At 43.7% G+C, this 25464-nt stretch overlaps 1 protein-coding gene across 1 annotated transcript; it reads left to right on the top strand.

Moving 5' to 3' along the window:
• Positions 1 to 797: 797 nt before the first annotated feature.
• On the top strand, positions 798 to 25425 carry LOC136010053 (glycerol-3-phosphate dehydrogenase [NAD(+)], cytoplasmic-like). Its single transcript, XM_065670659.1, is given in 11 exon segments — positions 798 to 1000; positions 8130 to 8241; positions 8243 to 8503; positions 8506 to 8576; positions 13956 to 14133; positions 15991 to 16131; positions 17343 to 17481; positions 19942 to 20054; positions 21571 to 21804; positions 21953 to 22059; positions 23350 to 25425. Coding segments are annotated over 11 exon segments (1656 nt in total). The 3' UTR covers positions 23447 to 25425.
• Positions 25426 to 25464: the final 39 nt, after the last annotated feature.

Below are 25464 nucleotides of genomic sequence, written 5' to 3'. Positions count from 1 at the left end.
ACTTCCTCAGCCTGTCTTCATACGGGAGGTGCTCTAGTCCCCTGATCATCCTCGTGGCCCTCCTCTGGACTTGTTCCAGCAGTTCCATGTCCTTTTTATGTTGAGGACAGCAGAACTGCACACAGTACTCCAGGTGAGGTCTCACAAGAGCAGAGTAGAGGGGCAGGATCACCTCCTTCGACCTGCTGGTCACACTCCTTTTGACACAGCCCAGGATACAGTTGGCTTTCTGGGCTGCAAGTGCACACTGAAGCCGGCTCATGTTCATTTTCTCATCAACCATCTTCTAGATAACAAATATGAAAGAACTTCCTATCCTTACTAAGAATAAACGATACCTGCCTACTAGAACTGTAGATGCCACGACACAAGAACAAGAATATAAATTCGGTTAAAAGAACAGTTTTTCTCCTTCAACATACTGAGTGCACAACTGTGTTCTCCTGACCATAGGTGAAAAAGATCAGTAAGGTCAGGTAAATGTGTCATAAATTATTTCACCCACCAGAGTAGTTTACACTGTAGAGATAATTTGAAAGAATATCTTGATTTAGGAGCTTTACAGCTATCACTGAGTCACTGGGTCTGTGACTTTGCTGTATCTTAACATGCATATAAAACACTTCTCTGTTTGACATGTGGGATCTCTGGTTCTCTTTTTAAATGGTTATTCATCGGTTCTTCTGTAATATTGATAAATCAAAACCTTTTTTCATTTGGGCTCTTCAGTGACTGTCAGTCCTCTTCTAATTTCCTTGCTCTTCTCTATCAATCCCTATGCATCATATTCTGCTGCAATGCGTGTCCGGCTGAAAGCACCAGACTCACAGGTGGCAGCAGCTGACATTGCCTACGAAGTTTCCATCTCTGTCTGCAATCCATTCAAGTCCTTCACACTCACATTTGGCACCTTTTCCAGTTGCCCTCAGCATGACTTCAGATTGGGTCATGCTCTGGGCTCCAGTATTACATCACCCCAACACGATCCAGATGTGGAAATGTAAACTGCAACAGCAGCAAAGACTTGGTTTGGCTGGAAGCCAGGAGTGTAATCCCAGTGGTTTCCCCCACTTTGAGGCACCCTCTGAGGAAAGGACCATGCCCTGGGGGCTCAGTGAAGAACACGAATGAAGGACCTTGTACTGCCTCCAGAGCAACTTCTTTGGGCTTGCTGCCTGTGTATGGCTATTTTTCTTTGATGCTTCTGTGTGGAGAGAAGAATAATTGCCACAGCCCAGAGCTGTCATCTTCATCATGCAGCCACGACACTGCTCTGCAGTCATCACTTGAGAGCACAGCCCAAGCCCCATCCCTCTCACCCACATATGATGATCACACACTCACATTGCTTTTTAGCTTTTAGACCTCAACAGCATGCGATTCAGCCCACCACCCGGCCTCACCACCTGGGAACAGTTAAAGCACTTACAGCTGGTCTTGGCAGGGACTTCCAAGTCCTTTCACAGACTAAAGCTTGTCCTAGAGAGGCAGGTTACCAGCAGCAGGAGATACTTGATGACCAGAGTTCAAGACATTTCTCTAACCACAGTACCAATAAGCACTTTGGCTCAATCCCTTTGCCTGCCTTTGCATGGCTGCCCAGCATGCAAAGTTTTAATCTGGCAGCCTGCTGGAGCTGCTGTTGACAGCTGATGTGCATCCTGGGTCTCCCCCAAGCACCAGCCCTCTGCTTGCTTAAGTCATCCAGGGACACCTCCCTGCCCTTTTCTCTCCGTCTCATGAGCAGTCAGAGAGCTCAGGGTATTGCCTCACCACTCACTGTGGCAGAGTGCAAGCTGTTCTAGCACAAAGGGCAATGGCTGGAGCCCATCATCCCTGTACGGGCCTTCTGTACCATGGGAGGGCTTGCCTTCTGCCTTGAGCTGCCTCAACAGCTCATGGGTGACTCTGCTCCCTGAGTTAAAGGCTATCTTTTCCACCATATTATTCACCACAACAGAGAGTGAAACAGAAGCTTCCTCAAGATAGCCCCCTACTCAAGGCCTTTGTGTGGGAAATTTAAAAATACACATTTGTCTGCTTAGGGCCTTACTTCTTAAATAAATGTAACCGCATGTGAGCTCGTCCCTGAGGAGTCAGTCCTGTAGCACACTGTGGGACCACCTAACAGGTTCTCTGCACAGGGAAGGTGAGCAGCTGCTGAATGAGCTGGACTGGGTCCCCACCTGAGCACATACAGACTTGCTGCAGGGAGAGAAGAGGCAGTGAAGGAAAGCATGTCTCTGTGCCACCAGCATGGGTTCAGTGTGTGTCCAGCAGATGTGAGGGGAACACATGCTGTTGTGGTTGAGGGACTTCACAGCTTTTTCATCCATCTCATGGCCATCTCCAGCTTTTCTCTAAAGACTTTTTCTGACCTATCTTACAGCAAAACATGGCATTGCTGCCTCCATCTGTTCTGCAGCCCACCATTAGGACTCCTTTCCTCCATGATTCTCAGTGTCCTGAAAAGCTAGTGTTTTTGTGGGGTTTTTTTATTAATGTCTTGACTAACCTTGACAGCTGCTGAGTGAATTCAGTTCTTCAGTCAATATCCCCTCCTCCTAGAAGCATTTCCTTTCCTTGCTCTACTCCTACACACCTTTCCTGCATGGTTTCTATGGCAACATTAATAACTCTCCATCTGCTGTGATCCCCATTATCATGTTTAGCTGCTTGTTATCTCAGTCAAATGCCATTTCCACGTGTAACAAGATCAGTTTGGAAACCAAGCCAAAGCACTTGGTAATTTTTTTGTGCGCAAACCTGTCCTTCATAATTTGATTGCTATGTTTCTATGTAAACTCTGCTTGTGGGATATTAATACTGAGCTGTTCCCATTTTCGGATCTCTTACTTGTATCTGCACACTCTAGTTCTGCATCTGCTTCGTAATTTCCAAATGACATCTTTCCTTCTTGTTGCAGCCTGTGCTGCCTACAGAGTAGGTATATTTGGATTCTGGAAAATCTTTGTAGGCCTGTTTGCCTGAGATTTCAGATCTATTTTACAGAAAATTAACTCTTCAGTAACCACTACTGGTTTTCTTTCAGAAAACACATTTTTCACTTCTGCTATAGTGTTGTTGCTTTTCCTAAAAACCTTTTCCATGAGATTACAGAAGGTCCTAAAAAGTATAGTTAGTTTACAGTTGGCTTCTCAGTCTGTTCAGGTTGAATTCCTTAAATTACTTGGACTTACATAGATTTCCATGGGGCTAAAATCCAGTCTTATTTTCTGCTAAGCATCTTTTTGGAGAACTAATTTAAGTGTGAAGAAAAAGTTCTTCCTACATAATCCCATCAGAACCTGCAGTAGAGAACTCAACTAAATAAAATGAGTGGAGTAAAAACTTCACTGTTGCTTTGTTTTCTAGATCCCATGAGTCAGTAAAAGCAGACTGCAAGAAATCCATGTGAAAGCTGTATGTAGATTGGACTGTCAGCTCTTAGGGACATAAATTGACATTATTTATTTGTAGCTTACATCCTGGAAGAGTTGCTTTGCATTATTACATGCTACTCAGTATAAATGGTTGTTATTTACTACTTATCATTAAAAATAATTAAGTGTGCAATAATTTAGTGGATTTATATATATATGAACCACTGCAAATCTTTCTAGAATCTTTTTCTAGAACATAACTGAGGGAAAGCTTATGTGCAAAAATTTTCCAGTGGGAAGCAAAGAGGCCTATGATATATGAGTAATTTGATGTCCATGAGGCTGACTAGCATAAGGTGATGGCTGTGTATGGTGCTTGCAGTTTGGGTAGACTTGAAGCATTTGGTTGTTGATTGTCTGCAGACCTCATCCAGGGGAAGGTTTCTGTGGACACTCACAACAGGTGAGCTCCTCTCACACACCCAGGCTGAATTTGGACACCTTTGTTCTAAACTCCAGACCTACCCCAAGCTTAAGTCTACCCATGGCTAAACAGGTGAGAAAATGAAATGTTTGAGTCCTGCTGACATCAGCCCACAAAGTTTGCAAAAAAAAAAAAAAAAAAAAAAAACCAACCAAAAAAAAAAAACAAACCACAAAACTTGATGTTCAACTCCTCTTTCCCTAAATTCTGAAGCCTGCATTCCTAGAGATGCCAGGGAGCAATGCTGTCTGGTCACCACCCCAGGGAGTGCAAAATTCATATTCTGCTCTGCTATCAAGTAGTCACAAGAAAGAAGAGACTCCTTCAATCTTACTTCTCACCAAAGGGATCAGACAAATTAAGGCAGAATATTACCTGTAGCTCTGTATGCCTGTATAGGATGAGAACTGTGATGCAGAGAGTGCAGGACATCTTAGGAATATGCAGAAAGCCCAATGAAAGAAGAAGGGAGTGATATGCAGAGAAAACTATCCTTCAACCAGCCAAAATTAAAGGTACGGGTAAAAATAAAACAAATCAGACCTGCATAGGGAAGGAAAACAAGACCAAAAGGGTTTTTAGCTGCATGATTACAAATGAAACAAAGGAAAGCATCACCAGCAGTAAGAGCAGGGCAGATACCTAAAAGCCAAAGGAATATATTGCTTCAGTTTCTATGACAAAAAAAATGTAACCCCAGAGAACAGAGGCAGCACACTTAATGGGCTAAAGGGCATGGATATGTAAATCACTGCATGCAACACAGCCACAAAACTCAAGGGCTCTTTACCCTTCATTTCTGAAGACTGAATAATCTTCATCACTGAAATCTGTAGGCTTTTCAGAGCAAATGTTAGCCATGAGTAACCAAAAACACTGAGGGAAGCAGAAAATAGATTAAAGTGCAAGCTAGGCATGTTATATGTAGACTACCCCAATATCTTTCTTCGATAAGATGATTGCATTTACGGACAAAGGAAAAGTAATAAATCTTATCAACCTGGACTTTGGTAAAGCATTTGAATTGGTATTATCTAGGTAATTATTAGTTAAAGTCAAGAAGATGAGTATTAACGTAAACACTATAAAATGCCAAAGGAATTATACTGGGGGTGAAAACTACTGATGGGGCTGGTAGCAGAATTATGGGGCTGAAGGAACTGGTCTTACTGAGTAATTTCATTAGGCAGCTCAGCACAAAAAATGATGAGTGGTGTAATGAAATTTGCTAACAGCAAGGTTGGGAGACATTTTCAATAGAGAGGAAATACCACAGGAAAAATTATATGATTGTTATGCCCTAGTAACAGACATGGGATGAAATGTAACAGCATAAAATACAGGGGCATGCACTGAGAGATTGATAACATTTCTGCTGTAAATTAAAATTTATGTACTAAACATAAACAGAAGAGGAAGAGCCATGTTCCTAGTGTAGTTATTAATAAAGTAAATACAGTCTTTTATGTTGAACATTAAGTAAATAAATACAAGGCACTGGGTAAAATTCTGCTGGGGTTTTAGGGCATCATTCAGCTTATCAGTGTTCAGCAAGCCTGAATTCATGCTGGAATAGGTACAGAGAAGTGCCATCCAGGTAATCAGAGGAAGAGAAAAGAAGAAAGACAGCATGTCTTGCTGAGCTTGGCAAAATGAACAGTGAGAAGGGATCCAATTCCTTTCTGTAAACAGATTTGGGGTTTAAGGCAGGCAGAGCAGGAAAATAACCACCGGGGAGAAGAATCATTCACATCTACAGACAGCACTTGTGCTAGAGCAGGTGGGCATAAATTGGATATGAAATAGGGAAAAGGGCTCTCACTGTGAAAGAAGTAATGGTCTCGAACAGCTTCACCTTAGAAGAAGGGGCAAAAAACCTAACCAGTATTAAGATGGAATATGATGAGGCTGGCATCAACAACTGGGCTAAGAACTCCAGCTCACGTGGGGAAGGAGAACAGAGGATTAACCCTATCCCATACTCATCTGGTATATCCTAGTCACTCAATTGTATAGAGCATGCAAATACCACCAACCAGTGGCCAAGGAAGCAAAGCATGCAATAGCTGTATCTGTACCTTAGAAGAGAGCATACTGATCTTTACTTTGCCCTCAAATCCCTCTCTACAGAACACCCAGCCCACCTGTCGTTGCTGTCCATCCTTGGCCTGCCAAGTTTGACATTTCTCAGCTGCATTTTTCAGGGTGTTCAAAGACTGCTTTGCTATTACAGAAAGAACCACACCTGGGGTAGGAAAAAAGTGCCCACTGGCTGCCCTGGCTTTGCAGCACTAACACTGAGGTTTTTCTGTTTGCAGCAGCTGTTAGGCAGAGGAAGACTGGCTGTGTAATCTCTGGCTGCTGACATATGTGTGACCCATAGGTGTGGGCAATCAGGTGAGCTTGGGTGGGGGTGGCCTTCAGAGGGTTGTCTTTGTCCTCTCTATTAAGCAGACCTAGCTTTTATGCCTGATGTGTACTAATGACTCACACATGAGAGGTAGTGCTCATGGGCTAATGTGAAAAGCAAACATTGTGCCTTTGCGGGAAAGGGCAGATCCCTCTTCTTGCCTGATAAAGCAACAGTTGTCAGCATCCCCCCAGTATGGCTCTGGGGCTCTGGTATCTGACAAAGGACCCATTTCTTGGGGCCATTCTGTGTCCCCACACAACCCTGTCACTGAGACAGCCTTGATATTCAAACCTGCCAAGTAACACTGCCTGCAGACTGCCCAGAACAGTCCTTTGTGCATGAATGGTTTCCCATCCATCTCCGTGGAGCAGTGAGTGCACAAATCCAGAGGGCAGTTCAGCACTACCACAAGTTACCTACTTCCACGGCCAGTTAGTGGAAGATGTATAAGCTAATGTGTGCTCTCAGACCCGGGCTGCATTGTCTGCTCTTTAGAAGTGCTGCTGTACCCATGTGCCTGCTCATCCCCTGCCAACCTCACCCCTGCCAGCTTCTGTGCACTGACTAAATGGTTAGTGCAACCTCAGTGTGGAGGGCACATATAGCCATCAGTCCAGAGGCCACCAAACTGATATAGTTCCCCGTTGTAATTAAAGCTGCCACATAAATTTATATGAAAACATTACAGTTTGCAATACTATATAGACTAGGAACACCTGTTTCATGCATTGGCTGTGGAAGCCAGTTCTTCACTGAGTGTGTCCTTTACTTGAGGCCTGGGGACTCACCAGGACAGAACAACAAGCAGAGAAGTTTCAGGGACTGAGCAGGGCAAGAAAGATGATGGCTCCTCCTCACCTCCGCAGTATGTCTCCTTCATGGAAGGAGTATAAGTTGAAAGGAGAATAGAGCTAAGAGGCACAGAGGAGCAATAGAGCAAGGGAAAGAGCAAATAATGATGAACAAGTAGGAAACTGGTGGAAATAGCTCTGTAACCGCAGAAAGGCTCTTGTGCATTGCCTGTGCTGAAACTGTGTATGTGGGCAATGCCGCTTCTCACTGAGCTCCCCATCAGGCTTCACACATGGCCAGGGGCCCAGCTACACCTTCCTTTTCAGCAACCTGGGATGGCCATTTTGTCAAGGTATTTTGTAGGCTTTTGCCCTAGTTTGTTATGTCTCCAAGCACTCTCACCACCACCAGGACGCACCAAATAGCTGAGCCAGTGAAGCTCAGAGCGGGCGAGCTGAACATATGTGTACCTCCAGAAACACCCACGGGCTTCTGAAATGCTGGCAGCCAGCCTCCATCTATGAATCATGGGGTCGGGTGTCCTTGTCACACACAGCCAGAAACCCACTGTGCCAAGCTCTGGTGCAAAGGCAGCAGATGTGGTCACTGCTGAGCCTACAGCCTCCCATAGGGGAAGGGAGCTGGAGCATGGCAGGATGAGAGGAAGGAGGAGCACAGACACAGGTGCAGGAGTGCAGGGGAGGTAGCAAATGCAGCTCTGGCTCAAAAATGAGAGAGAAAGGCTGCTTTGAAGAGGATGTGGGGTCAGTGGAGAGTTGTGAGGTAAAATGTGATAATTTGTAGGGGTTTATGCGTGGTTAGACCATGTTGGGGGAAAGGAACAACACTCCATTTCCTTCTTTCTTGCAGATAAATTTTACGGGATGCCCCATATTGAAAGTTGTGATATAACCCCTAGTTTATCAGCTGAATTTGTCTACGCAGATGCACTCATAACCTTTCCCTGGTGTGCTCCTCATCTATCGGAAGCATTTAAGCCATGATGCGCCTGTCTGGCAGAACGTGGGACCTCCAGATGTTTCTCCCTGCCCCTAAGGGCCCGGCGTTTATCCTTCCCAATCTCTGCCACCTTACCCACTCTACAGAAACCCCCTGGGCTACCGATGGGCGGGAAGGTCTCACACCACGAGAAGTGCCGGGCTGCCCTGCCCTCCCCACGCAGGTCCTCACCCCTGTGGATGCCGGAGAAGGTGCCCCTTTCCCGGTTCCCTCTCCAGGGCACTAAATAGCAGGGCAGCCCCTAGGGGAAGCACCGGCGCAGGCGGAGCTGGGGGGCAGTACCGGCACTGCCCCCCGGCGCCGCCGCCCGCTCATGCCCGTCCCTCCCGCAGGCGCCGGGGGCCGGGCCGGGCCGGGCCGGGAAGGGCGGCGCTGGCAGGCGGGCCGGGCCGGGCCGAGCCGAGCCGCCGGCAGCAGCGCCGGGCGGCAGGGCAGCCCGCAGCATGTCGCCGCTCCGCGTCTGCATCGTCGGCTCGGGGAACTGGTGAGTGCCGCAGCGCGGGGGACCGCGAGCCCCCCCGCCTCTTCCCTGCTCTCCTCCATTCCCCACTCCTCCCTTGATTCCCATTTCTTTCCTTTCTCCCACCCCCTCGTCGTCCTCCCCAACCCCCGCAGCGGGCGCACACCGGGACAGCCGGGCCGTACCGCGCCGCGGGCCGGCTCCCCCCGCCGCTGCTGAGTGCTTCGCAACAGGTCGGATGCTGAGACCGGCGGCGCCGGGGGCAGCCGTGGGTCTCCATGGTCCTGAAACAGCGGCCCCGGTGCCCACCATGTCGTGCCTCAGCCTCCCGGACTCTCTGAGCAGAGACAGCCGCCCCTGGGAGGTGCAGCAGGCAGTGAGAGCATGAAAGACACAGGGCTCCTGCATCGCTGGGCTGTGTATGCCATTTAAAGCCTGATGACAGGCTAGAGAGATTCACAAGAGGAGCAGAGCTGTGCCTCTGCGGCTGTGTATGCTGGTGACTGGGCCCAGGTGGTTCAAATTTAAGCATTCAGTAGTGATGCTGTTAGTGTTCCTTTGAAAGAACTAGGGCACAGGCTCCATTTAAAGCCATGACTTATTGGCATCTTTCACTTCCATCCCCCTCGGCATGTCATTTTGCATCTCGGTGCAGATGCAGCCCTGTACAAGCCTTGCATTCAGGTCCCCCATTTATCCTTTTCCACATTCATAAGAATATGTTTGCTACTGCTCAATCCCTTCTAGCCTGGACAGAAGCTCCAGGGCTCCTTGAGTCAGACCCCAGTGAAGGCAGTAAACCCTTTTGCACCGGACTTTGCTTCTTACTTCTCTTACGGTTTTTGTAAACTGAGTACAAACAAACAGACCAACGTGTATGTGCATGCATTTGGGATTAGCAAACCCAGCCTTCAGGTAGCTCTGTGGACTGTTTTTGTACCAGGCAAGCAAGCCTCTTCAAATTTTTAAAATATCTGACAGCTAAATGGAAGCAAATGCCAAAAAAAAAATCAATAGGTGTGGGAGTGGTTGCTTATGAGCTGCTGGAAACACAGCATACCTAAAGTACAGCTCTTTGCCTTCCTGCCTTGCAAAACCAGTCCATTGCTTTCCAAGCCCCCACGTGCATGCTCTTTCTGATCACAGGCTCTTTGTACATGACATCTCTCAGACACAGCCCTTGACACGTAACTGCACAGCTAAGTCTTCTCTGGGAACTCATCATCACGCATCTGCCTTTCTCTGTCCTGACAGATACAGTCCTGCCCCATGATTTCTGTACCAGCTTTTTTCTGACTGCTGCTTTTCGCATGTCATTCCAGGGCTTGCATCCCTGTCCTCTTTTCCTTCACCTTAACTTAACCACAGACATCCAAGCCTGTGCAGGCAGCTCATTGCCACTTCCAAGCCCCTGAACTCCCATGGCTGTACCCCTGGGAGTCAGCTCCATAGTTACAGCCTTCATTGTTTTCTTACTGCATCTTCAAGCAAGCACCCCCTGCCCTTCCCAAGGTGTCCTCTTGCTGTAAGACGTTCTTCAAAACCTCTTGGTTGTCTCCTTTCAGAAGCCATACTTGAGAAAGGAGGAAGTTTGCCTTTTTCACATGTACCTACAAACTTGAAAAGGGTTACGCCACAGACATACAGGGACCCCAGCCCATTCAATACTGTGTACTTACTCATGCTGCCTGTCTGCCTGGGCCCACCTCTTGCCATATGTACCATATACATAGCCTGTAAATCCTTGGGGAAGAGATAAACATTGTGCTCAGATGTTCAAATAACATCTATTCATAGGCTCTGTGGCAGAACAGGTTGTATTAGCACAACGTAGAAAAGCCATGTTTATCTTTGGCAAACATTTTTATTCTTATGTTCCTCCTGAATATTTGGGTGACAGTTCAGATCACTGCTCTTGAGTCTTTCCTGCAGCTCAGAAAAGAGGCTGACAATGCAGCATGTTGCAATAGCTCATGTCAGCTGCAGAAGTTCAGCAGGTCACTGGGACTTCCTAAGTCAACAATGCCAGGAGGCTCACGAGTGGTATGGTTAAACAAAGTACTGCACTGCATTTTGTGGTTGCCAGCCAGGTGCAGGAGGGTATGTGTTTACATTAACCATGGTTCAGTTACCTGTCTTTAAAAATCGAGGTTTAGTTCACTGACTGGCTTTTCAGAATCCAAAATCTCTCCCAAGCTTCTCAGATTTGCTTGGACTGCAGATTCTCTAGCAAAGCTCCTGCTTGAGCGAGGTTCTTGTCTTCAACATGGACAGATGGCCAGGCTTTTTGCAGAGGTGCGTGGAAGGAAAACAAGAGCCAGCAGTCATAAATTGAACCAGAGGAGGTTCTGACTCAGTGTATGAAGAGAGGAGATAAAAACAACTCTCTGAGAATAATAAAGCATTGGGGCATTTTGCCCAGAGAGGAGGTGGTTCTTGGAGAGTTTTCAAGACTTGATTGAATAAAGCCCTGGGTAACCCATCTGTGCTCACTGTTGTTCCCACTTTGGAGACCTCTGATGGCCCCTTCCAACCTGAGCAATACTATAATTTAAAAAACTTGAGGTGGTTGCCTAAGAAAGAGAGTGGAAGAAGACATGATCATCTTCAAATATCTGAAGGAGAAAAACAATATTCCACCCTTCTAGTCTAGAAATGGGCTTAAACTGTGACTGAGGTTAAATGTGAGGATGCTCTTCCTAATGCTGAGGATAGCAAAGACCTGAGATGGGCTGGTTGGGGAAGGGAAGAGACCTGCAACTGTTGAAGTCTTTAAGACCTCCTCAGAAAAACTATTAGGAACAGCATAAGTTCCTAATATACTTAAAAGTATTTAACAGACTAGCTGCTTCTCGGGGTCCATTAACCTTTATTCTTTACCAAATCTGAGGCATGTCTCAATCACTTTCATATTCACATATGTAAATAACAGGTCTGACTTGAGTTATTCTATATCAAAGCTTTCTTATTATACTGATAGAAAATCTGCAGATAAAAGCTTTTATTTTTTTAGCAATATGTAAATCACTTCCAACACGACTTAACATAATTGGGGAAAAAAGCCCTGATGGGCAGTTTTTACTTACTTGTAAAAATTATCTAAGTGGAGTTCTCTGCTTTCTATTAATCTTCACTAAATTGAGTTTTGGAGAAAATAAAACCATGGCAAAATCTTTCTATGTGAGCATCCTTGTTTGCATAAGCAGCCCTCTTCTGCCAAGCCTGTGTAGTCTACCAAACACCACCTTCATAGGCAAAACAATTCTTCTTCCCAAGGCTGGTGACTGAATTTTAAATGGACTAACTAAAACAGAGCATCAGGTTTTGAACTGTTTGAGGGGTTTGTGGTGACTGATCAATGTCTTTTAAGCACTAAATTCTTTCTGCCCCAAATCCTCATTCATCTAAAGAGAAACCAAAAGAAAACACTATTATTTATGGAGCTACCTTTATGCCTGAGATACCTTCACTGATATCTTGTCACTAGGAAAACACTTGGGTGGCAACACCAAAGTGTGGTGGTAATGACAGCTCTGCTAGATCAGATTTATCTGCTGAGAGTTGAAAGTCCCATTCAGTATTTGAGAGGTTAGAGCTGCAGTGTGCATCTTTCTTCAGAAAATCACATGAACTTGGTCATAGCTAGAAAAGTTGGTTTTATGGACAGGCTTGAGTTCTCAGTTCATCATGTAGGTTGTGCTGGAAACTCCGGCATAAGCTGGACAATGGATTTAGACCTCAGGTTTATCTGGGGAAAAACCAACCAACCAACCAACCAACCAAAACCACAACAAAAGCCCAATCAAGCAAAAAAACCCTAACCCTTTTCTTTTAATATATATTTCTTATGCAGAGCACAATTCATCCTCAGTTCAAGCTTTGATTGTGCTCTCTGTAGGTAGCAGGGTAAGAGAACCAGAATATAAGTGATTTTATAAATGATATGAATGTATGATATGACTGCATGTCTTTTTTTTAAAAAGCAGAACTCTTACAATAAAGGTTCACCCCTAAAACATTTCCCTACATGTTTTAAAGAGCTAAAACCAATCATCCCTTAAAAACCAACACCAAAACCCCAAACCAAACAAAAAAACCCCAAACAAAACAAAGCCAAAACCAACTAATCAAACAAAAAAGCATTATGGCAGCTCAGGATATAGCATATAGTCAACACTCAGCAAGTGAAACATGATCTCAGTAGTATTTCTTTATCATTAAAGATTAAGACGAAGTCCTTACTCTTTTATTGCTTATTGAGCAATTCAGCCTTGTGCAAACCTGTTATATCAAAAATGTGGTTGAGCCAAGGAGAGCCAGTTACAACGTGGTTTCCCTTTGAACCATTGGCAGCACAGACCTACCTGGACTTCGTCTTGGATATGCTGGGGACTGTTACCGTCCCAGAAAACATATCACAGCTAAATCCTGTTCATATTGCTCATTGCAGGTGTGTTATAAGTGGATCAGAGGACAATAGTATTGCAACTGGAGCTCCTCCTTCAGTCATGGCAGTAAAATGGCCAGTACTCAAAAGATTGAAGTAGCATGAAAATGGAAAGAGGGAACAGAGGGGTAAAAGTAATCAGCCCTCCTCCCCGTCTAATTTAAAGATCATTAAACAATACTGCCAATATTTTCTGTGGGGTTTTTAATTCTCTCTTGCCAAGAAAATAAGTGAATGTTTGCAATGCTACAGTGGTGATGGGGAAATAAAATTAGTGTCTGAGCTGAGATTAAAAAATGCTCAGCCTGCCTGAAGAAGAGTAAACTGGATGGTTAAAATATCCTCAGGCTGCAACTATTACAGACCCTGTTATGGTGATAAATAGAACAATAAATAAAGAGAACCCATCAGGCTGAAGAGTTTATTTTTAAGAAAAGAACAATTTCTGAGGATTTGGCTCTTACATAAAGTAATTGCAGCTGTTTGGTTATTGTTAGGAAAGCGGGATGCACCTGTTTTAGATGAGATGTACAAAGACTGTCACAGCAGATTGCTCAGCAGCGCTTTACCACCTGGGTTGTTCTACATTTGGTCATCTTCAGAAAAAAGAAAACAAATAATTAGCCAAGGATCAAGAGAGATTTTAACTGTAGATACTGTATTTTCAGTGCTGTTGATGGCACATCATTAATTCAACTCCTTACTCTTTAATGTGACTTCAGATCCCTTGGTTGCAGGTTTTTTTTTCTATTTCTACTTTCTGTGGTTTTAAACTGAAAGGGTTTTGATGGAGGGCAGTGGATAAAGCCTTCTGATAAATGTAGCAAGCACCTGAACTACTCTATAGCACAGGCCTTTTTTATGAGTTCTTATATTTAAAATAATTTCTGTTTCCAATTCACAATAAAACTTTTTGTTTTCTATTTGTTGTTTTGTTGTTTTTTTTCTTTTTAAAGGGGATCAGCCATAGCAAGAATCATTGGCCAAAATGTCCAGAAGTCCAACAGATTTGATCCTACTGTCAAGATATGGGTATTTGAAGAGATCATCAATGGAAGAAAACTCTCAGAAATAATCAACCAGGAACATGAAAATGTTAAATACCTGCCTGGATACAAGATACCCAAAAATGTGGTAAGTTGAAAAAAAACCCCAAACCACTGGAATACTTTTGTTTTGTAAGGGAGACAACATCTGGCAAAATTAAGGAAGTCATTCACTGCTTCACTCCGGTTTGCCACCTAACTCACTGGAATACAATTCACTTTTGTGACTTCTTGTCTCATGTGTCACACGTAACTTCAAACAGCCAACTGTCAGGTGCTGGTAACGCACCCTCCTCCTCTCTGGCAGAAATCAGCAGAATTCTGTAGATGGCAGGCAGAGATCTATCTGTCTGCACAGAGCTATTTCAAACCCACAGCATCGCCTGGAAAAAAAAGCAAAAGCTACTGCTCTCCCTTCTAAAAAAGGAACCAATAGCACAGCTAACAGCTGTGGCTTACAAGGGGCTGAATAATGAGCTATTGGCTCATGGGTAATTTCAGGCTAGCAAGACACTGCTATAATTAATAATGCTGTAAATTCCACCAAAAATATGAGGTATTTAATTTTCATCAACATTTAAAATACCGAGTTATGCAATTCTAATTAATTAAATTAATCAGCTGAGATGATTTACTGCTACTGAAGCAAGCAAGGTGAGGCGTTTTGCCTGTTTGGGATTTTGCCAAATGCCCCTGTTTTGTGAATTAAAAAAAGTAGCACCACGTTTCTGGAACAGTTGCAGTGGTAAAAGGAAGTTCAGACACCGCACGTGGTGGGTCTCCTTGCTTGGAGAGTGGTTATATTTAGTACTGCATTTAATGCTGCGATTGCATATTTGCACTCCTGTGGTTTGAACTTGGCACGCAGTTCTACTGGGGTACAATTGACTTATCACTTAGTTTTACAACCTTATAGCAGGTCAACAGGCTTGTCATCACCACTTGAGATCAGCCTCATCCTCTCTATAGCAAAGTCTGAGCCTTCACCGGCAGTAAAGCCTGGAGGGACCTTCACATCTTAATCTCTTACTGAGGGAAAAAACAACCAAACCCAACTAATTTTTTTCCTCACATTGCTCTACAGCATTCTGGAGAGAGGAACACAGTCTGTACAGCACTACCAGCCTTTGGCCCACTCCCACTTTGCTGTTACTCTGGAGAAGTAGCCTTGCTGGCAGCAGTTCTGGTTCTCCCACTAGGAATCCTCTTGCTCTAAGGCTGGGTGCTCCAAGGCTGCTCCCAAGAGTGATGTTTTCCCTAACTGTAGACTGCTTGTGATAGCAGGCTCAAAATCACCTGCCATTGCCTTTGCAGCCTGGCTTAAATTGTTGTTCTGAGTAATGCTAACATTCAGAGGAAGATAGAGTTTTCTAGTTATTAAGCATGCTGCACAGGGTTTTGTAACTGTTGATCAATGTTAGTATATATTTAAAACAAAGACACATAACCCCCAAAGATTATGCTAATCTCTGCTTTTTTATATAGTTTATTCCTAAATCTCAGCTGGTGACGCGTGGAAACTAAAGACTGCCGGAAGAGGCTCTGTCTCACCATCCCAGTTTGTTCCTGTGCTCCTAGTACTACCATTCACTCCAAAAGAACCATATAGGGTTGCTCAGGAACTGCCTGAGGGAGCTGATTCAGCAAAGGGGCTTCCCAGGGTGTTGCAAGTTTAGAAAGTATAGTGTCTTCCCCACATTATCCTCACAGGGCTGGGATAAATTACAAAAAAAATATATTAAAAATCCAAACCTAAAATAATCTGCTTTGGATATTTCAGAGGAGATCTGTAGCTGCTCAAATGAAAAGCTAGCAGCTGTGCCACAGTGCCAGTTAAAATTAAGGCTGTTTTTGCAACACGTCTGCAAAGGCTTCAGCACATTGTTATCTTGTGAGGTGTGAGGATTCCTACCTGGGCTCATTTTGGTTGTCACTCTTGTCCCAGGTGGCTGTACCAGACGTGGTTGAAGCAACAAGTTGGGCAGATATTCTAGTGTTTGTTCTGCCACACCAATTCATTGGACGAATCTGTGAGCAGGTTGCAGACCACATAAAGCCCGGGACATTTGGGATTTCCCTGATCAAGGTAAGTTGTCATTGCCACAAGACTCTATCTGTATGGAGTAAATAAATAGCTTCAACTTAAGGATAAGAGCTCCAGCCCTCAGCTGCATGCTCTGCATAAAACAAGCATTTCTTTCTGCAAGCGTTAAAACTTACACAGCCTCTGCCAACCCTTCTGCTGCCCATGAGAGGAAAGGATGGGAAAACTTAGCCAGGCTAAGAGTATCTGTCTTTGCCAGCCATCTTTAGCCTGGATAAATTCCCACTTGGACCAGCATGGAGGGGAAAATGGACAGTGAGAGGACTGCACAAGCTGATGCTGCTGCCAATAAAAATATTCAGACTACAGCCTCAATTAACTCTTAACTGGAAAGAGTGCTGGGTCAAAGTGCCTCTTCCAAGTACATGCTAAAGTTGTTCTTGGCAGCATTAAAATGGCACAATAACAACTAACGATGTTGCAGAACTGAGACCATTTCAAACTGGCATGAACTGAGGAATCTCTTTTTAAGGTTAGAGGTACCAGATTACGAGAATCTTAAAAGGAATTAATATTTTAAGAGAATCTCAAACTAAAAGCCAGAGGCAAAGCATAGGAATACAGTCTACCTCTTCTTCTTTTGATTGCATTACAGAAAATATACAATTTAAAATTGTCATGAAAGAAATGTAATTCAGGTTTTCAGACTGCAATACCAGCTCTTTCCCTCCCCACTTTGTTCCCCTATAGAAATTATCTCACAAGAAGCCGTACACAGAGGAGATGAGGTGGGGAAGGACAGAAACTCCTGCAAATTTACTTCTTTCTTTAGCTGAAAAAACCAAACCCAAACAAGACAGTTCAGTATACTCTGTAATACCAATGAAGCACTCTAATTAATACTTGGATCTTGCAAAAACTCCACTGGTTATAGGCTTAATTTAAAAGTCTGGTTCTGTACTACAGAAATTAAACACAAAGGAATAATACAACATTAAAGAAAGCAGTACTGGATGCGAGGCTTCTTGCAGGGTTACCTCACTGTTGCTTTCTTTTCCCTGAAATGGCCTTGAGTTTGCAGTTATCAAAGTGCAAACCGAGAACATTTGGGTCAATGACTAATGCTAGTTAATATAAGACACAGTTAAAATCAGAGAGCTGCAGGCAATAGGACACTTTCTGCTTTACCAGTGCTCCACTGCTGTCATTTTCTTATTCTAACAATTTGGCTTTGACTATCACCTTTTATTCAGGGGATTGATGAGGGTCCCGAAGGCCTGAAGCTCATATCTGACCTCATTCGAGAGAAACTGAAAATAGAAATCAGCGTGCTTATGGGGGCCAACATAGCCAAAGAAGTGGCTGACGAGAAGTTCTGTGAAACCACCATTGGTAACTATTGCAAAGAGCAAATTAGAGCTGCTGGCTACAATTCAACATCACCTGTGGCTGGGCAACAGTGATAACCTCTGGAGGAAGCAGGAGGATGTGATGGGTCCCAGGTGGTTCCCAAGTGGCACAGCGAATGTTGAGCTCATTAAGGGAGGCAGAATTATTTCCAGGGCGTTTGGTGCTGGCAGGATCAGATCCAAACTGACAGCAAGTTTCAGTGCTGAGAGTTAATTTAATCCATTAAAAAATTACAGCTTAATCCTGTTTCTTTAGGAGTTGGTGAGAGCCACCTTTTGTGTCTGTACAGCTCAACACTGAGTACATCAGCAGTTGATACACTATGCAGTCTAGACAGAGAAGTGTAATCAGAGGCTGATATGTGCTCATGCTCCCTGAGGTGTATTTCTCCATCTTCAAAATTTCTTTGTTTTTTAAAAAACCCAAGCAAACACCAAACCAAACCCCCAGTAACATTCTGTTCCTCCCTCCCATTCCGACTGCTTGCCAAGACATAGCCTCAGATCCTCCCAGCACTGGGTCTGACCTGATTTGGAAAGCTTATACAGTAGTTTTTAAAATCCATTGATTTTTAAAGTCAGTCAAAATTAAAGTTACATAGTTCCATAGCTAGGGAAGGAAAATAAAAGCAACAATACTGCTCCTTTGCTTGCGAATTTCACAGTGGTAGTGAAAACCGTACCAGCTGGGCATTTGTTGTGGGCAGAGCAACTGGTGCAAACAGGACTAGCCATGATTAGGGAAACTGAGCAATATTTATTTATCCTACACCTGGGTCAAAGCAATCCCAGACACAGCTACAGGTTGGGCAGAGAAGAGATTCAGAGCAGCCCTGCAGAGAAGGACTTGGGGGTGCTGGTTGATGAGAAAATGAACATGAGCCAGCTTCAGTGTGCGCTCGCAGCCCAGAAAGCCAACCGTATCCTGGGCTGCATCAAAAGGAGTGTGACCAGCAGGTCAAAGGAGGTGATCCTGCCCCTCTACTCTGCTCTCGTGAGACCTCACCTGGGGTATTGTGTGCAGTTCTGGTGTCCTCAACATCAAAAGGACATGGAACTGCTGGAACAAGTCCAGAGGAGGGCCACGAGGGTGATCAGGGGACTGGAGCACCTCCCGTATGAAGACAGGCTGAGGAAGTTGGGGCTGTTCAGCCTGGGGAAGAGAAGGCTGCGTGGAGACCTAATAGCAGCCTTCCGGTATCTGAAGGGGGCCTATAGGGATGCTGGGGAGGGACTCTTCATTAGGGACTGTAGCGACAGGACAAGGGATAACGGGTTCAAACTTAAACAGGGGAAGTTTAGATTGGATATAAGAAGGAAATTCTTTCCTGTTAGGGTGGTGAAGCGCTGGAATGTGCTGCCCAGGGGAGGTTGTGAGTGCTCCACCCCTGGCAGTGTTCAAGGCCAGGTTGTATGAAGCCTTGGGTGACATGGTTTAGTGTGAGGTGTCCCTGCCCATGGCAGGGGGGTTGGAACTAGGTGATCTTGAGGTCCTTTCCAACCCTAACTATTCTATGATTCTATTTCCTTGGACACAATTTAACTTCTGATGGCCCAGTTTGAAACCGTGCTGTGATGGTGATTGTGCAAAGAGCTTTGCCCCTTGTTTTTGTCCTCATGGTAAGCCACGTAGCCTAGAAACAGCCACCTCAAAGTGACTGGGTATCCCCGGCATCAATTATTGTGAAGAGTGAGAAGCAAACCCCAAATTTCCTGTGAGACAGGGCAGAAACCTCACAGCTACCAGAGTGTGATGCCCCAGGCTAGTAAAACTCCCTGCTGAGCATCCTCTGAAGGAAATTGAGGTACTTGTATAAAAATTAAGTGAAACCCCATTCAGAAATCTTTGCCCAGCTGGGTGCGGGCTCTCTGGATAAAGTCAGACCCCAGCCTCTTTACTGCTGAGGGCTCTTTTTCAACACCCGGGGTAAGCACTGTAATGACATTATACATGACCTCCACAGAACTGGCTACCAAAATGTTCCAGCAGTGCCAACATTCAACTTCATTATCTGTGGATCTCCCTGTAATTGGAAGCATTAATCATTTGCACCCCACAATAATATTTAGCAAGGACACCTGCTTACATTTTTAAAGCAGAAATTATACTGTTGTGCTATACAAAGTGATTTGTAAATATCATCTTTTGCAAGGTTTGTGGTTATACAAGATTTCTCAGGCAGAAAGTTGTGTTGGGGGCCATCTCCTTACAAATTCTTTAAAGTGTTGTTAAGCGATGCTTGATCAATGCTGTGTGACTTGCATACATTTAACACTGGCTCCCAGCAGCCATGAGCTGCTGTCACACGAATGTCTTGTTTAGTAGCACCCAGTTACTGGGACAACAAACCTAAAGAGATCCCTGGGACCTTATTTCAGGTTTCAGTTAATTGTGTGTACTCTGAAACACTGCAAACTCATTCTGCCATGTTACTTCCCACAGGCTGCAAAAACGAAAAACAAGGGGAAATCTTTAAAGAATTAATGCAGACCCCCAATTTCAGGATTACCGTGGTGCTTGACTCTGATACAGTGGAGATCTGTGGAGCCTTAAAAGTGAGTGATTTCAAAACAAAATGTTCTTATTAGGGCCACATTCTACCCTCACCTGAGTCTTCTGTAAGGCACAGGGTCTAATATGAGATACCACTGTGTGACTGAGTGAGCACAGATGTGTAGTTCATGTGCCAGTTTTCCAACCTGTAAAGAAGGGAAAATTTACTTAAAAATACAACTGCTGACAAAGTGTTTCCAAATAGTTGTATTTTTACTTTTATTTTATCAGAAGCACCTCTGCTGCTGAGGGCAGAATTTGGTCTATGTATTTTCTTGTCTGCACATTGTAAGCACATGAAATACTCTTACTACATATAGCAGCTCCCACTAATAACTTATTTCCATGGTTCAAGTAGTAACTTGCTAGAAAGTTTGCATCAGAAGCAATGCTCTGTGCTGGCAGCACATCCGTGTGGCATCCACCAATGCCCACCTCGAGATCCCAGGCTGGATCAGAAATGCTAACAAAATCACCAAATTTGCAATGAGGCAGCACATTCAAAGTTTGATTTTAAATGTGCTGAAAGTGACTCCAGCCTGTGATCCTTTGTACTTTTTTAGACATTCAATGATTTGTACTTCAGTAATTCACCTTTCCTTGGAGGAGTGGGGGAGGTTAGGAAACAATTGGTCCTGTTTAACCTTATGTACAAGAAGAAAGTTTTGTTTATGTACAAACTCCAATATCCCCTGATTTTGCTTTTGGTCACAGACTGGAACCAGGGGCAGGCATGCAGGGGAGAGGGGTTGTTTCTGCTTGGTGGGAAATCTTTGTTCTTCTCGAGATCATTGCTTTGGCATTGCCTTTGCTAAAGACAAAAAGTCAGCACTGGGGCACATGCATGTCTGGTGCAAACACTTCAAACACTTCAGTGGCAGTACTAGGTGACATATTACTCATACACAGTGAACTATATTTATGTAAGGACTTATTTAGGGCTGGGAATTGGAAGGTGGAAAGGGGGTGTGCAGAACAATGGTAAGGAATTGTGAAGATGTTTAGGATCCCGAAAGATTTATTTACAGCTGTAGGAAAGGGCAATTCTAGTGACTGTTTTTACATGTGAAACCCAGATTTGATCTCCTGCAGCATCTGTAAGTAGAACCCATGCCTGTCTGAGACCCCCAGACAAAACCTAGAAAAGCATGACTCCATGTGGGACATTTAAACTAATTAAAACAGAAAGGTCAGTGCATCCCAACTTGGAAGTGGCAGAAAAACAAAACATTAATTGCATACACACTACGTGATTGCAGCATATTGAACAAGATGTTTTGATTTTTGCCCATGAGAATAACAGCAGATACTTCCAAGAAATCCTGTAGTATTTCAGCTACTTTTGTTCAACAGTAACTGCTTGTCTACCTTCTTCATAAGATAAGCTCATGGCCATTGGAAATTGCAGACAGATTTGTGGGATTTACTTAAAGCTCAGTGCATGCTGATAAACTGCACATCTTGTCTGACTATTTTATTTGCTTTCCTCCTCTGTATTTCACAATGAACTGGTTGTAGAACATCGTAGCAGTGGGAGCTGGGTTCTGCGATGGACTGGGTTTTGGCGATAATACAAAGGCAGCAGTGATACGCTTGGGCCTTATGGAAATGGTGGCCTTTGCCAAGATGTTCTGCAGGGGACCGGTATCAATAGCCACTTTTCTGGAAAGCTGCGGAGTTGCTGATCTAATCACTACCTGCTACGGGGGACGCAACAGAAGAGTAGCAGAAGCCTTTGCTCGCACAGGAAAAGTAAGGAGGATTTTGAAATATTTTACACTAACATGAAGAAATCCCTCTGTATCTTACAAAGGCATCGTTGGCCATTTACCTTCTCAATAGCTGCTGGCATTGCAGCAGTATCCCCTGTGACCCAAGTAACCCGTCTCCTCTCTTCTAGTCCATTCAGGAACTGGAAAATGAGATGCTGAATGGGCAAAAGCTGCAAGGTCCTCAGACCTCAGCTGAAGTCTACAAGATTCTGAAACAGAAAAATATGCTCGATAAGTAAGTGCTTTGATTTAAAAACCCCAACTGAATCAACAACAAATTATGAGTGAGTCACAACCTCCTTAACGGTACTCCTTAACAGTACTTCTGTTTAGTTACCTTGCTCATTTCTGCAACAACTGCTGTCTACATCTTGGGCCACCATTAGAGCTCCTCATTGCCGTGGTCAGCAGAATGGGGTGAAGGCTAGACAGCATTAGAAGAAACAAGCCACACACATGTAGGAAAAAAAAGAAATAATAATCCAAAGGAGCTACCCAGACATCCCCATTCCCCTAGACAAGGCTGAAGACCATAGGAGTCAGCTTGCAAACATAATCTATGGGTCAAAGGGTTTCTTGCTCTTAGTATATCAGCATTACAGCTTGCAGCAATACTGCTGTCAGTGCAAATATTAATGAGGTTCTCTCAGTATAAAATTTGGGAGCATACTCCTAAATAAAACTTTTTACATGCATTGAATAGGTAATATGTGCTGCTATCGATGCTTTAGTGCCACAAATAATGCTGAGATAAAAAAGTACCTCTAATTCTTTGGGATTATAAAAGATTACTTATAATTTTAAACCTTTGTCTCAGTTTATGTAATAAAAAAGCTAAACTTCCTTCCATCCCATTCCCTTTCGTACATGAGCAGTACTGAGAGGCCAAACGCCACTAAAGGATACTTAAAAACCCTCCAATTATTAGAATTATAACAGATACAGAAAATCAAAGTGGCATTATCTTTCAGAAATGAGAAAATAAAAACTCCTTTTGACAGGACGTGAACTTTAAATCAAACTTGAGCTTATAAGTATCCTATAATTGCACTTAGTTACATATTTGGCTCCAAGTCATGTAGCGGGCTCATATTTTACCACATAATGACTAAGACAGCTTGGAAAAGGGAAAGAACCTCTTAGCCAGGAAAAGAAAATTGTTGGACATTTTCATTCTTTTTAGTCTTTTAGACCTGAATAATGAATGCAAATTATACCTGCATTCTGTACACAGGAGGAAAAAGAGGATATGCAATTCAAGGGTTTTTTAATAAAAAATACTGGGTAAGCATTTTGTCTCTAACACAGCTCTTTCTGCTGTCACCCTCCAAAAATTGCCCCTAGTTCCTCTTAATTGCCCTTTAGAGTGTAGATTCTTCCAGTAAAGGCACCTCTGAGTTAAAATTACATTGTAAAGAGAGAGAAAGAAGAGAGTGGGTTTTTTTCCTTCCCATTATAAACAGAACAGAAATGTTTATATATATCAACTTTTAAAACTATTTTCGTTGCTACTCACTCCTTTTAGGTTTCCACTATTTACAACCATCTATAAGATCTGCTACGAGGGTCTACCGATTCAGCATTTCATCGCGTGCCTGCAGAACCACCCAGAGCACCTTTAGAGATCCTCTCTCCTCACCCGGTTGCATTCTCATCTTCCCAGGACTTCTGTCAACTCCACGGCAAATAAAGTAGAGGAACAGGCTGTGTGCCAGTGCTTGCTGTAAAAGCAACAAAGAATGTATTTATGTATCCTCATTCTGGGGGTAAAATCTGCCTTTAAGTTTAACGCTATACCCCACAGGAGATGAATGTAAAATTTAACAGTATTTGAGTTACTAATGTGGCATTTCCCTATACTTACCTTCTTGTCAATTGAAAACCGTTCCCATTGTAAGGAACTCAGTCCAGCTCATGTGAAGCTCAACATTTTGCCTACTAATATTGCTTACAGAAGAGCACAAGATACAGAAAAACTGAAGGACTCATCCAAGCAGACAAGCTATAGTACAAAAAAAGGTCTGACAGCAGCAAAATGCAATCACACAGGCAAACGTTGAGTTTCCGTAATTCCCCTCAAGCACAAACAACATTTTATACTTTGTGTCATTTATTCCTTCCTGGATTTCATTTCCCAGCGTAGCCTTTTTTGGAAAACGGGCATTGTCACTGTGCTCAGACACACACGAATGTTCAGCTGATGTAGATATAAAACAGCTTTAGGGGCAGGGCAAAGGAGAGAAGAGGGTTTTCTTGCAGGGGGAAGTTTGCTTCAAATTCAGGAGACTAAGAAACCTCAGCAGTAGCCTGACCTTTGTTAAACTTACTGTACTCCATTGAAATACAGACAAAACAGTGGGAATAACCAAATACATTTGTGTTAGGGTCAGGATTTCTCAGCAAGTCATTGTCATAAACTGGTAGAAGCTGGGAGGGAAGAAGCAGAGGTTGGCAGGGAGGGTGTATGTGCAGTGCTGCTGGTCTGAGGACGCAACCAGTAACAGTGAACCCCCCCTGTGATACTTGACTTTTTATACACGCATCAAAACGACCGCTGCAGACGCACAGAAATGCTGTAAAACATGCATCTGATGCTGGGTTGCATTTTAACTCTGCTGGGAAGCGCCACTGGGCTGATACCAGCACAGCTTCCCGTGTCGTCCCAGGCTGCAGAATAATGCCTGTCCCTGCTGTAGCTTAAACAGCGCATCTCACAGCTGGGGAGGGGGGCTCTCTCTCCCCTCCTGAACTTTAACCACAAACCGGTTCATAGAGCAGGGGTTTTGTTTTGCTACCGCTGGCGCTAATGTTAGAACATTGAAAATTTTTAAACGTTATAGCTGCACTTGGGTAACTTTACATACCTGGTGTTTTTCACAGCTAAAGCCATCTATAGAATGAACAGTGGCACATTTTATAAGCTTTGATACCCTTTTGAAAGAGTCCTATTTTGAGACAAGGCGAACCAAAAGGAAGAGCAACCTACTTACGCTTTACTTTATCCAGTTTTCCAGAACAGCAGAAAGGAAGGCAAGTGGGGTTTTTTAATCTCTCTATGTATTTGTTGACGTATTGCTTAGGGGAAAGAGAAAAAGCAAAAGAAAAGCTAGATTATAAAATCATCTTTACTCTGCATTTTAGAGGAATGTTGTTATCTCTTTCACATTTATCAGAGTAATATATATAAATGTACTATAATTATAAATCTATTGTAAAAAGCTCAGTCTCCCAGCTAGCTCGGGTACCAGAAACTGCAGCGGCGCTGATCCCTGCTGCAGAGCAGTGAAGGCAGCTGTGTGTCTGGTCGCAGCCACCGCAGACACCACCACCATTCCTTCTGCTGAAGTGGGAACCATAGCCGAGTTCTTTACACAAAACTGGGAATGATGATCTCTCATTCCAAGTGGATAAAGACTTGAATATTGCATAATGTTTAAGCATCAAATACACAAGGATGGGATAGAGAATTCAGGAACCTCCCCTCTTCTCCAGCAGGCTGAACTTCTGATAAGTCATGTACGAGCTAATAATAACACAGAACATTTCAAATTCAAAGTGTATCAAATAACGGTTTAATAAAGTGATCATTGTGCAGACTTAATGTCATTTCATGTTTGAAAATTGGCTCAAAAATGACTGT

This window comes from Lathamus discolor, chromosome 3 (assembly GCF_037157495.1).
Source record: "Lathamus discolor isolate bLatDis1 chromosome 3, bLatDis1.hap1, whole genome shotgun sequence".
NCBI lineage: Eukaryota > Metazoa > Chordata > Aves > Psittaciformes > Psittacidae > Lathamus > Lathamus discolor.
The sequence above is the reverse complement of the archived record's forward strand: the minus strand, read 5'-3'. Positions and strand labels throughout refer to the sequence as shown.